The sequence below is a fragment of the Chelonoidis abingdonii genome, chromosome 25 (genome assembly GCF_003597395.2).
Source record: "Chelonoidis abingdonii isolate Lonesome George chromosome 25, CheloAbing_2.0, whole genome shotgun sequence".
Classification (NCBI taxonomy): domain Eukaryota; kingdom Metazoa; phylum Chordata; order Testudines; family Testudinidae; genus Chelonoidis; species Chelonoidis abingdonii.
This window is the reverse complement of record NC_133793.1, coordinates 20,183,113-20,195,601: the sequence shown is the minus strand read 5'-3', so window position 1 is coordinate 20,195,601 and position 12,489 is coordinate 20,183,113. Positions and strand designations below refer to the sequence as shown.

Below are 12,489 nucleotides of genomic sequence, written 5' to 3'. Positions count from 1 at the left end.
ACAAAAGAAATGTGATGAGGTTCAACAAGGTCAAGTGCAATTCCATGCACTGCTACAGGCTGGGGACAGACCGGCTAAGAGGCAGTTCTGTAGAAAAGGATCTGGGGATTACACTGGATGAGAAGCTGGATGACAGTCAACAGTGTGCCCTTGTTGCTAAGAAGGTTAACAGAATATTGGATGCATTAGTAGGAGTGTTGTGAGCAGATCGAGGGAAGTGATTTATCCTCTCTATTGGGCACAAGTGAAGCCACATCTGGAATATTGCATCCAATTGGAGAGAGTCCAGTGGCGGCCAACAAAAATTATTAGGGGTCTGGGGCACATGACTTACGAGGAGAGGCTGAGGGGACTTGGACTTATTTAGTCTGTAGAAGAGAAAAGTGGGGTATGTGTGTGGGGGGGAGGATTTGATAGCCGCCTTCAACTGCTTGAAGGGGGGTTCCAAAGTGGATGGAGCTCGGCTGTTCTCAGTGGTACCAGATGGCAGAACAAGGAGCAATGGTCTCAAGTTGCAGTGAGGGAGGTCTAGGTTGGATATTAGGAAAAACTATTTCATTAGGAGGGTGGTGAAGCACTGGCATGGGTTCCCTAGGAAGATGGTGTTATCTCCATCCTCAGAGGTTTTTAAGCCTGGCTTGACCAAACCCTGGCTGGGATGATTTAGTTGGGGTTGGTCCTGCTTTGAGCAGGGGGTTGGACTAGATGACCTCCTTCCAACCCGAATTCTTCTATGATTCTATGAACACATACAGTGTCTTTGTCCTTAGTACGGACCCCTTGGTTCACACACATTTAAGAATCAATATGTATCAAAAAAACAAAGAAGCAAGGAAAATACTATCTCAGGTGAAAACACAGGCATGAATCCTATGTCGGTACTGGCACTCCTAACACAGTGTATTTTGCATGAAGTGCTTGGGAGACCTCAGCTCAGGAACAAAGACTGATGCACATCCTCTCCAAATTGAGAGAGGGACGGACTGGGTTTTAAATGTATATCGGTCAGACTTCTGACTAGGGCAGTACGAAATAATTCTGATCCCTCCCGCACCCCTGCCCCACCTCTTCCCACCCATGCACTGCCCTTGCCCCACCCCCATTCCATCCCTTCCCCAAAGTCCCCAACCCACCCTGCCTTTTTCCATTCCAGCCCCTTCTCGTCCCCATTCCACTCTCTTTCCCCAAGTCTCCACCGCGCCCACCCTGCCTCTTCTCTGCCTCCTCCCTGCTCCTCTCCCTCCCTCCTGGAAAGCCCTAAGCACTGCCAAACAGCTGTTAAGTCATGGTGGGGTGGGAAGCACTGGAAGGGAGGGGGAAGAGCGGGGACATAGCACTCTGAGGGCAGGGAAGGAGGTGAGAAGAGGGGAGCTTGGCTGCCGGTGGGTGTGGAGCACCTGCTAATTTTTAGTCGGTGCCTATGTTCTGGCGTGCAAGGCTGGGGAGCTTGGGGAAATTGGCTGGAGTTTCTCTATTGTTAGTTCATGAGTGATAGGGAGAAGCATTCATGTAACTTCCATGATTCTAACTCAGCTGGGTGGGTCCCTGTCTGTGGATGTCTGTGTGACTGCATGTCTACCAGAGGTTTCCAGCTTGTCATAGCATCACAGGGTGACAGGCAGCCCAGGTTGGTGGGACACAATGCTCAGTGGTCCCACAGTTCAGGCTGCAGCCTGGGAAAACCTATCACACACACATACAGAATGGGAGCAGAAGGATGTGGTAGAGGAGGAGAGGAGATTATGGTGGCTCACAACCCTAACATGAGTTAGCAATTGTAACCCTTCTGCCCCTCTGAGTTGGCAGCAACAAGGGCCGGGTTCAGTATCCAGGGGTTCCGTTTCAATAACACCATGCATAACCGGCTCGAGCCCCCACCCAGTGACCTGGGCGGACACTTTACATTTACCACCACCCTCCTGGGTGCCTCTAGGAGGCAATGCTTCCCCCGTCACAAAGCACGGAGTCTGAGTGTAGCAAAACCTTTTTAATAAAGGAAGGAATCAATGCGGCATCCCTTTGGAGAAACACCACAAACAGAGTTATAACACCACCATAAACAAAACCCACACCCCAAGTACATTTGGCAATGTCTTTTCCCCTTAGGGTCTAAGTCCAATCACTCCAAAGTCCAAAACCCAAAGTGTCTGGTCAATGCCCCCCAGAGTTTAAGAGTCTTATCTGTAGAGGTCCCTCCCCCAGCCTGGGTGAAAGGGCACCTTACGTGGTCCAGGGCCACATGCTTGCATCTCCGTGGGCTGCTCCCCTTCTCTACGAACTGCTCCGCCTTACAGCCCGCCTCCACTCTGCTCCTCCAGCCGTCCTCACAAACTGCTCCGTCCACAGCTGCCCCATGAGCTGCTCCAGTTGTCCCTGCAAACTGCTCGGCTCTGCTCGCTCCGTGGGCCACTCCACCCGTTCCACAGCTACTCCACTCTGCCAGGCCGCTCCACTCCACCAGCTGTCCCGCGGTCTGCTTCAGCCATCTCCACAAAGTGCTCACTCACCAACTGCTCTGTTCTGTATAGCCTCAGGCTCCACACTATTAGCACAGCACTCAGTGCTCCCAGCTCAGTAATTTCAGCTCTTTTGTGATTTCAACTCTTAGTGATCTCAGCACATAGTAGGGAGCCCCAGTGCTAGTGCACACATTAGCCCAAAGTGAGTTCAGCTCAGTAACCTGTATCTAGATTCTTAAGGGAATAAAAGTTCAACTTTGACATTCCACAGTGAGAGAGTGGAACTGGTGCATCCAGCTCCACAAGGCAACTACACCACCAGACAAAGATACCTGTCCCCACCCTCTCTCAATTCAGTGGGTTTTGGACCCATGTCCTTGTCTAGCAAGTACCACCAACTGAGGTTGAGTCATTTCTGTCACAAAGCAGTCCCACAGCTCCCCATTCACACCAATCATGGTGACAAACTTTTTTTTTTCTCCTGCCCCAATAACAAAGAAATTGGGGATCCCAGAGCTTGTTAAAAATCACCATCCCAAGCTGCTGTGGGCCTATGCTAATTTGAGGGTGGATCCAATGCAAATCTGTCCACACCTTTTGAGATTCTTGACATTCTTTCCACACTCCCTACAATTCACCACCAGATGTCAGGATACAGCTCATCCTGACTCTGCTTACACAATGTGATGCCGTTGCAAAAAGAGCAAATGCAATTTTGGGTTGCATTGACAGAGTCATAGTATGCAAGTCACGGGAGGTGACAGTACCACTCTATTCAGCCCTGGTTGGGCCTCAGCTGGAGTACTGTGTCCAATTTTGGTCATCACTTGGTCAGCTTGGAAAAGAGATGACTAAGGGGGGATAGATGTCTATAAAATCATAACTCGTGTACAGAAAATAAACAAGTGTTATTTACTCCTCATAACACAAGAACTAGGGGTCACCAAATGAAATTAATAGGCAGCAGGTTTAAAACAAACAAAAGGAAGTATTTCTGCACACAACACAGTCAACCTGTGGAACTCCTTGCCAGAGGATGTTGTGAAAGCCAAGATTATAAGAAGGCAGGAGGGATAGCTCAGTGGTTTGAGCATTAGCCTACTAAACCCAGGGTTGTGAGCTCAACCCTTGAGGGGGTAATTTAGGGATCTGGGGCAAAAATCTACCTGGGGATTGGTTCTGCTTTGAGCAGAGGGGTTGGACTAGAAGACCTCATGAGGTCTCTTCCAACCCTGATATTTTCTGATTCTAAGGTTGAAAAAAAAAACTAGATAAGTTCATGGAGGATATGTCCATCAATGGCTGTTAGCTAGGATGCACAGGGATGGCCTCTGCTTGCCAGAAGCTGGGAATGGGTGAGAGGGGATGGATCACTTGATGATTATCTGTTCTGTTTGTTTCCTCTGGGGCACCTGGCATTGGCCACTGTTAGAAGACAGGATACTGGGCTAGATGGACCTTTGCTCTTACCCAGTATGGCCATTCTTATGTTCACGGTATAGAAAGGATGTAGAGAAACTGGAAAGGATCCAGCAGAGAGCGATAAAGATGATGAAAGGTATGGAATGCAAGTCACATGAGCAAAGGCTAAAGGAACTGCAAACATTTAGTTTGCAAAAGACGAGATTAAGGAGGGACATGATAGCAGTATTCAAATACTTAAAAGGCTGCTATAAAAAGATGGGAGAAAAGCTGTTCTGACTTGCCACAGAGAGCAGGACAAGAGGTAATGGGTACAAACTACATCATCACAGATTTAGATTAAATCTCAGGAAAAACTCCACAACTATAAAAACAGTAGGACAATGGAACAGACTGCCTAGGGAGGTTGTGGAAACCTCTTCACTGGAGGTTTTCAAAAGGAGACTGGAGCCATCTGTCTTGGATGATTCAGACACAACAAATTCTGCGCCTTGGCAGGGAGTTAGACTAGAGCAGGAGTTCTCAAACTTTTTCTTTCTGATGTGCCCTCAACATGCTGTAAAAACTCAGCCCATCTGTGCCATAACATTCGGTTTTCTGCATATAAAAAGCCAGAGCTGGTGTTAAGGGGCAGCAAGCAGAGCAAGCAAACCACTGGTGGCACAAAGCAGCTTAGTTTCTCAGGCTTCTGCATCAGCTACATGTGGCAGGGCTCAGGGCTTCAGCCCTATGCTGTGGGGTTTGGCTTTCCTCACTGAGCCCCAGCGAGTTTAACGCTGGTCCTATTTGGCAGCCCCTAAGCTGACCCGTGATTGAGAGCCAACGGACTAGACACCCATTGCAGTCCATTTGCACCCTGTCATTTTACAGTTCCTTTACAGACTGTCAGTGTCCACACATGCAATCACTGACGTATGCAGGTCTGGAAGTTGCCGTGGGATACAACCACCCAGATATTTTGCTTGCGAAGTTTGCAGGTGTGCAAACGCACCAGGATGGGAGCGGGGTCCCCTGGAACTTGCACACTCCTGGCTGGGAAAGCAGCCAGCGATGGCAAAGCGGGACCCTGTGTCGTTCACAGGCCCATGGACCGGCCTGGCTCAGCTCCTGTCCCGCACAAGACCGCAGGCGCCAGAAGCGAGCCCGGCGGTACAGCGGCCTGGCCCGTTCCGGCGGGCGCGGCGAGGGCACGTCGTGACGCAGGGGCGGGGCTATTCCGACGGATTTGGCGAGGGCACGTCGGGACGCCGGGGCGGGGCTATTCCGACGGATTTGGCGAGGGCACGTCGGGACGCAGGGGCGGGGCTATTCCGACGGACGCGCGAGGGCACGTCGCGACGCCGGGGCGGGGCTATTCCGACGGACGCGGCCAGGGCACGTCGGGACGCCGGGGCGGGGCTATTCCGACGGACGCGGCCAGGGCACGTCGCGACGCCGGGGCGGGGCTGTGGCGCTTGCTCGCTGGCCCCTTTGTCCAGCTCCTGCAGGCAGCGCGGGGCGGGCTGGAGGCGATGCTGTCGAGTGGCAAGAAGGCGGCCGAGGGTGGCGGGGACAGCGGGCCGGAGGTGCCGGTGCCGCCGCCCAGCCTTCCGAGTTCGGAGGGCGGTTCGGGCGCCGGGGGCCCGGAGCGGACTCCACGTAAGAAGGAACCGTCTCGGGCCTCTCCCCCGGGAGGCCTGTCCGAACCACTGACCGCCGGCGCTGTCGTCGCCCCCGGCCCCGAGACTACGGGCATAGCCGAGACACCCGAGGGCCGCAGGACCAGCCGCCGCAAGCGGCCTAAAGTAGGTGCCGGCGCAGGCGGGCTGCGCTGGGGCCATTCCTCCCCGGCCTACGTGGGGGGGCTGCCTGGGCTCGGGCGCCGGTGTCCGAGCAGAGGAGTGGTCGGGAGCTGCCTCAGGACCGCCCAGCCCTGCCCTTTCTGTCCGGGCTCCAGCTAGCGAGCGGCCGGGATGAGGTTCTCTGCCCCGTTCGCAGCAGCGTGTCTGTCTGTCCTGGTTCCCTGCTGGTGTCGGGCTGTGAAATCCCACCGCGCGCCGGGCCTGTGTCTGCAGGGTGGGCAGGGTCCCACCCTGAGCTCCGGGGGGCTGGGTGTTGGTAGCAGTAAACGCTGAACACGGGTGGCGAGAGAAGCCTAGAAAACAAATAGTTTGAAAGTGAAAATGGTGAAAGTCTCAGACTTTTAGCATAGGATTGAGACAAAACACTAAAAAGTAGTAGATGGGAAGCTGTGTTGTACTTGCTGTAGAAATGCTTTTCTTTTAAGCGTTATATTACCTTGGCATCCTCTATCAAGAAGTGAAACTGCATTTTTTATGTGTTGCTGGGGGGGCGGGGGAAAGAGATGAAGCTCATGGGGCTACAGACTCCATCTCTCTCCTGTTTTGTTCTTCCGCTAGTACTGTCGGTAGTGAAATTGCGTGGGCATTAGTATTCAAGTCTCAGGGTAGGTCTGCACTACACAACTGCATTAGCGCAGCTGCACGTCTGCAGTGCTTCTTGTGAAGATGCTCTAAGAAGCTGTCAGCTTAATAACTCCACCTCCATGAGAGGTGTTAGTTATGTCTCCTGCTGGTATACTGCTGTCTGTGTGTGTGTGTGTGGGGGGGGGGTGTTAAGGTCAGTATAACTAAGTTGCTCATGGGTGTGGATTTTTCACACCTGTGAGCAGTGTAGTGTACTGAAGTGTGTAGAGTAGTGTGTGTAGTGGCCTTAGTTAATCTATATTTAAAAGAAAATGGGCTCCAACGTTTTGCACCTTCTTTGCAGACTAATGAAAACTCCTGCATCAAGGCACAATGTGTGTGGGCTTTTTTTTGTTTTCTGTTTTGTGATCGGGCCTGGAAACTTAGACCACAATTTACAAACGTTCGTGCCTGAGGTAAAGCACTAAATCCCTTTTGAAGTAACTGATCTGATTTTTTTTAATAAGATGCTGAATGTAACCTTGAAGAGTTGTGTACCTCTAAAAATTAATCCCTACACCTGTTGGAAACCATTAAGAATATGATGATCTAATTGTCTTAAAGTGTATTTGGAAAGCAGCAGATGGATAGAGAAGTGATTCAGAATAACATTTCATGAACTTCATGGAGCCCCCAATTGAAAAAGGGAACATCTCTTTTAGACTCCTTTTCAGTATAGAATGATTGTTCATTGTAAGATTACTAACCTGTCCAACACTAGACATGTGCACATAGTTTTCTTTTGCAGGCGTCCTACTGTTGTGCTCCTGTGTGAGACAGGCTGAAGACTCCCCATGCTCTCCAGTTGGACCTTTGAAGTAGTTCCCTGCCCATTTCCTTTCCAACTTTCCTTTCACTCCAGATCTTGATGACTGACCTATGGCTTTGCCTTGTTGCCCCTACTGATGCTCTTACTTTCCCAGTCATTTACTATTAAACAATTTTTTAAATTGCTGCTTGTATTTTGTTGGTGCAGTGTGTTGTTGGACCTTAGCTGGCCAGGCTTCCAGATCAGTGGGTCATGATATGTAGAGAGTGGGCTAGGGCATCATTATCTCATCATTACTGTTGCTGCTTTAGTACTTCATTGTAGGTCATCAGGGCTGTGTCTCTAGTTTAGCCTTTCTGCATTCTGTCAAACTACAGTGTCCACAGGGAGTTAGTCTGGGTCCTGCAGTGTCACAGTTTTCAGATTAACAGGGTGAAAGTTACTCTTTACAGTTCTCTTAGATTGGAAGGCTCTAGGAACATACGAAGACAGTGATCATGTGCAGTCGCAAGTAAGAAGTCTTGTCTGTATTAATAGTTTTGTTGATTAGGGTTACAATCACACACAAATATGCAAAGCTTGAGAGAGACAATGGTTCATACATAGCCAAAGATATCGAGTCTGGTCAACCTCTTCAACAGATGGTCATTGGTAGAGGAGTCTTCCCACCCTATCCTTTTTATCCTATTATGACCATGCCTAACAATTTATCCATATGCAGGAGTGTTCCAACCTCCTTTTCCTTATTTGAACTTTGGTACGCTATAGTTTTTTGGGGTGTTCCGCTTCTCATAGGTTGTTTTTTCAGTTCCTTTTATTCTCATAGCATCTACATGCACATCGTTCCATGGTAACCTGCAGTAAGCGGAACTTGCAGTCAGGTTGTCTTGCTGTCTGATTGGTACATTGTGGCATATTTTCCCAGAACATCACCCATAGGGCACATTCTTTACCATAATCTTGTAATTTCACTGGCACGGGGTCATTCATGGGTCACCTACTTAAGTGAGGCCTCAAGCCTGAGGCCCAGTGTGACTAAGCTGAAATCTTACAGGCCTTACTTAGCATGTAGGCCCTTGTGTTACAGCTTTGTTTTACTTATATACTCCTACATGCTGGTCAATCCTGTCTACTCATATCTGTACCTATACCTACAACTTAAATCTAGTCACTGCTCATTGATTATGTATGTAATAACATGAGTCTGCCGCATCAATAGATAACACAATTAAATGGTAGTATGAATTAATTGGCTATAGTTCTTAAGCCAGGAGCACCTGAAAACCCTCCTAGAGGCTCCAGGTGGGTCATCTTGTAATACTGGCTTGAAGTGTTTCAAAGACTTTATCCTCGAAGTTTGTCCAAATCCACCACTTTCAGTGCTGGAGTCAGGGAAGCATTAGCTGTGTCTTGTAACAATGCAATCTACACTGTAATTCAGTGATACTGTGCTGTATTTCTAGTGGATGAAAATATGAAAGCAGATTGGAAACCCTTGGAACTGTGCACGTGTAGTTCACTTTAATATGCGAACCTGTGCTACCGGCCCTTGTGTTTTGAGACTGCACCAGTGTTGACTTTCATTGCAGTAGTAAAAACTGCAGATGAGTCTCCAGTAGCATTGTTTTAGAATCATAGACTATCAGGGTTGGAAGAGACCTCAGGAGGTCATCTAATCCAACCCCCTGCTCAAAGCAGGACCAATCCCCAACTAAATCATCCAGTCATGATTTACATTAGGGCTACTGCTGGTTCAGCATCTGAACCAGTGATAGGGTCAGTGTGAGTTTTTTTTTTTTTAAATTCCCTAAGATTAGATATAGCTACATAAATAAGAATATTTTCTTTGCTCATGCTTAGGGCTCCATGTTTGTCACAGAAGTCATGAAAGTTGCCGATTCCATCATCAATAGAGGAGTCTTCCCACTCTTTCTGTGACCTCCATAACCCTGGGGACAGCGACACTGGCCAGCTGCTTGGGTGGCCCCGCAGCCAGCCATGGCTGGAGTGGCCCCTGGGCTAACTGCTTGGGCAGCCCCACAGCCATTTGTGGCTGGAGCAGCCCCCAGGCCAGCCACAACAGTTGCTTAGTGGCAGAACTCTTTGCCACTCTTAGGGCCCTGGACCTAAGTGGTGGAGCAGGTGGGCCCATGTCCCCTTACCCTAGCTGCTGCTCCCCTCCCCCTGAGGTGGCGGCCCATCAACTTGCTAATAGGCCTTATTGCCCTGTGAATAAGCATGGACCTGTTGGCTGGTGAATCCCCAGACAGTTGTGTGTGACCAAGAGGAGCATTTCTGAAGGGATTGCTCCTATATGGATTGTAACTATGGACAGGTATGTGTAGCTAGCCCATGGGCCAGGAAGAAAGTCCCAGGGAAGGCCAGCATTCCTGTCCATGTAAATGGGACACCCACACTGGCTTTGTTGGACTCCAGGTGTAGTCAGACCCTCATCCATAGGAAGCTGATCCCAGCTCCCGAACCACATGGATTCTGAATACACCTACAGTGCGTCCATGAAGATGTGAACTTTTACCTCACTACTAGGGTGGCCTTGGAAATCTCTCACCATCGTGCTGCCCTGCAGGTCAGCCTAACCCCTGAACTGGCCTATTCAGTTATCCTGGGATGAGACTGACTGTGGTTCTGGGACTTTTTATAGGACTGCGCCTGTTACTTGCCAACAGGGGAAACTGATGAAAGAACACTGAGGGGTCTCCTCGGTTACGACCAGGGTGACAACCCAGGGAAGGGCCTTCCCTTGATGGGGAAACGACAACTGTATCACCTCCTCAGGCAGGTGCAACTGTGGACAACACCCAAGTTGAGGATCCAACCCTTAGCGGAGCCTTGGAGCAGGCATTAGTTAGGGGCCAGGAAGAGGAAGATACCCTCTGGAAATCACAGGGACCCCACTTCAGGGTATGGCAGGACCTTCTCTATTGTGTGGTGGAACATCCCCAGACTCATAAACTGCTCCGACAGCTGTTGGTTCCCTGGAGATTAGGCCAGGGCCTCTTGTATCTAGCCCATTTGGTGCCCTGGGCCAGACACCTGGGAAGGGAAAAATCTCTCCAGAGGGTGACAAGGATGTTCTTCTGGCCAAGCATCCATTGGGGAAGGTGTGAAATTACTATGATTCATGCCCAGAATGTCAGGGTACTGGGCTGAAGGGAGTGCCAAAAGCTCTCCATGTTCCACTGCCTGTGGTTGGGATGCCCTTTGAGCATATAGGGCTAGATTTAGTAGGCCCCCTTGAGACGAGCATGACTAACCATCATAACATCCTGGTTATCATGGACTATGCAAGTATTTCAAAGCTGTCCCCTTGTGATCCACCGCCCCTAAGATCATGGCAGGACTCATGAAGGTTTTCACCCACTGTCACCATGCCCTCCATGGATCACAACTGAGAATACCAAATTCATGACAGGCTGCTGGGAAAAAGGGCAGACACACTCTGTGACTGCTGGTTATTCTTCCACGAGACAGATTTAAAAATTTTATTAAAGGAAATGTTTGAAATGAAATATACACAGGTTGAGAGGGAAGGTACTGTACATCTGGGGTCAGGCTTGGGTTATGGGGGGTTACAGATACCATTTGCAAGGATGAAAAGATACATACATATTGCATAACCGGCATAGACCCAGATTGGGGTGCAAGGGTTTTTTAAAGTGTCAGTGAATGAGTAGGCTCGGGTTCAACACCCATGGAATGAATAAGCAGTCCAAGTCATTATCGGTGGAGCGGATAGGTATGTGGGTGGGGTGCGTCCCTTGGTCCCTCAGGGAAGGAAGTGGGTTATTTCCCTGGTCGGCTGTCTCAATTACTCAGTGTGCTATTGGCGGTGTCCGGTCATGTGTTCGGTATAAATGTCTCTGGATCACCTGATGATGTCAGACACCATGAGCTGTCTCATGAGCAGGGCGTAGCATCGACCGACCCCACATGCTCTCAGAACCGGCTCGTTGCAGGGGTCACACGAGCCCAAGGCTCTCACGATCAGAGCGTGTACCTGGACTTCGTAGCCCTAGGCTCTCAGGGTCTCAGCCAGCGAGGCATACTTCGACTCCTTTGGTGCTTGGGCCTCGTGGAAGGTAGGTGAACGGTTTTCGAAAGGCACCGTGAAGTCTACGAGGAGAACCTTCTTCTCTTCTGCGTCTGTCACGATGTCGGGTCGCAGTCAGTTGTCTGTCCCGAGGATGGCGGAGTCGACGGTGATCTTCCCCAGGGACAGTGGGATGGCTTTCACTAGTCGGTTCTAGATGGTGTTGTGGTGGTGCCGCCAGGCTCTGGAGTGCTGCTTGCGTCCACACAGGATGTGCGGCGGGGTCTCATTCATGTAGCTGCACTTCCTGCAGCGCTTGTCCTGGCTGCTGTGACAGATGGCTCCGTGGAGGGGAACGCAGTTGAGTCGGGCCCTGTGGATGAACCGCCAGTTGGCGAACCTGGTGAAGCTGCCCCCGGGGAGGAAGTGGTTACTGGCATCCCACTTGCTGGACACGTCGAACACCTTGCCCTGGTCCGGCTTCTGCTTGCGGTTCTCGGCGTAGTGGTAGCAGATGGTGTCTTTCAGGCCCCTTTCTAGCATGGCTCTGGCGGTCGGGGTGACGATGCTGTGGTCCGGGGTCTTTACGTGTGGCACCAGTATTCTCAGCTCTCAGCAATCCTTGCACCATTTCCAGCAGCAGCCGATCCTCTTACCCAGGCGCCTTGAGGTGTTGTGGGCGTGGGACCAGAGAGAGGACAGGTCTCCTCCCTCTCTCCTGAACTTAGCCTCCAGGGAGCCGCTGAGGTAAGTGGCAACGTCCCGCTCGGAGAGGGCCCTGGTGATGCATTTCCTGACCACACCCCGTATGGACTTCTGTGCGATGCTGCTCACTGTTGGGTCTGGGCATGTCAGGAGGTGGAAGGCGTGGGTCATCACCACCACATCATACAGGTCACCCATCCGAGGTACGTTGGCACCACCCTGTCTGTGGGAAATGTAGATGATGTCCATGCATGCCCTCTGGGGAAGATGGAGCCATTTCTTCACCAGCTGTCTGATGGTGCTGTCGGCCTTGTTCAGGGGCACTTTGGCCATGGCCGATCCCCTGAGGACAAAGGAGATGCGGGAGATCAGGAAGGCATTGAGAGCGTTGATCTTTTGCCAGGGGGCGAGCAGGAAGGAGTCAACTTGGGCCGCGTCGCGCAGGATCTCTGTGGTGGTGTCTTTGGGGGTGTCATAAATAGATAGCTAAGGGTTAATGTTTCTTTTACCTGTAAAGGGTTAACAAAGGGACCCAAACACCTGACCAGAGGACCAATCAGGAAACCGGATTTTTCAAAGTGAGGGAGGGAACTTCTGGGGGTGTTTGTTTTTGTTCTG

The 12,489-nt window shown here is 50.7% G+C and overlaps 1 protein-coding gene across 2 annotated transcripts in view; it reads left to right on the top strand.

Annotated features, from left to right (window-relative positions):
• The first annotated feature begins 5,316 nt into the window (after nt 1-5,316).
• Nucleotides 5,317-12,489, top strand: part of KDM1A (lysine demethylase 1A) — a 156,906-nt gene continuing 149,733 nt past the window's right edge. The window contains exon 1 of one of the 2 annotated variants that reach the window (XM_032782919.2): nt 5,317-5,665. In XM_032782919.2, coding sequence (XP_032638810.1) covers nt 5,393-5,665 — 273 coding nt within the window. In that variant the 5' untranslated portion in view covers nt 5,317-5,392. The remainder of the gene's footprint in view (nt 5,666-12,489) is intronic. The other variant, XM_032782918.2, reaches the window with a different exon arrangement.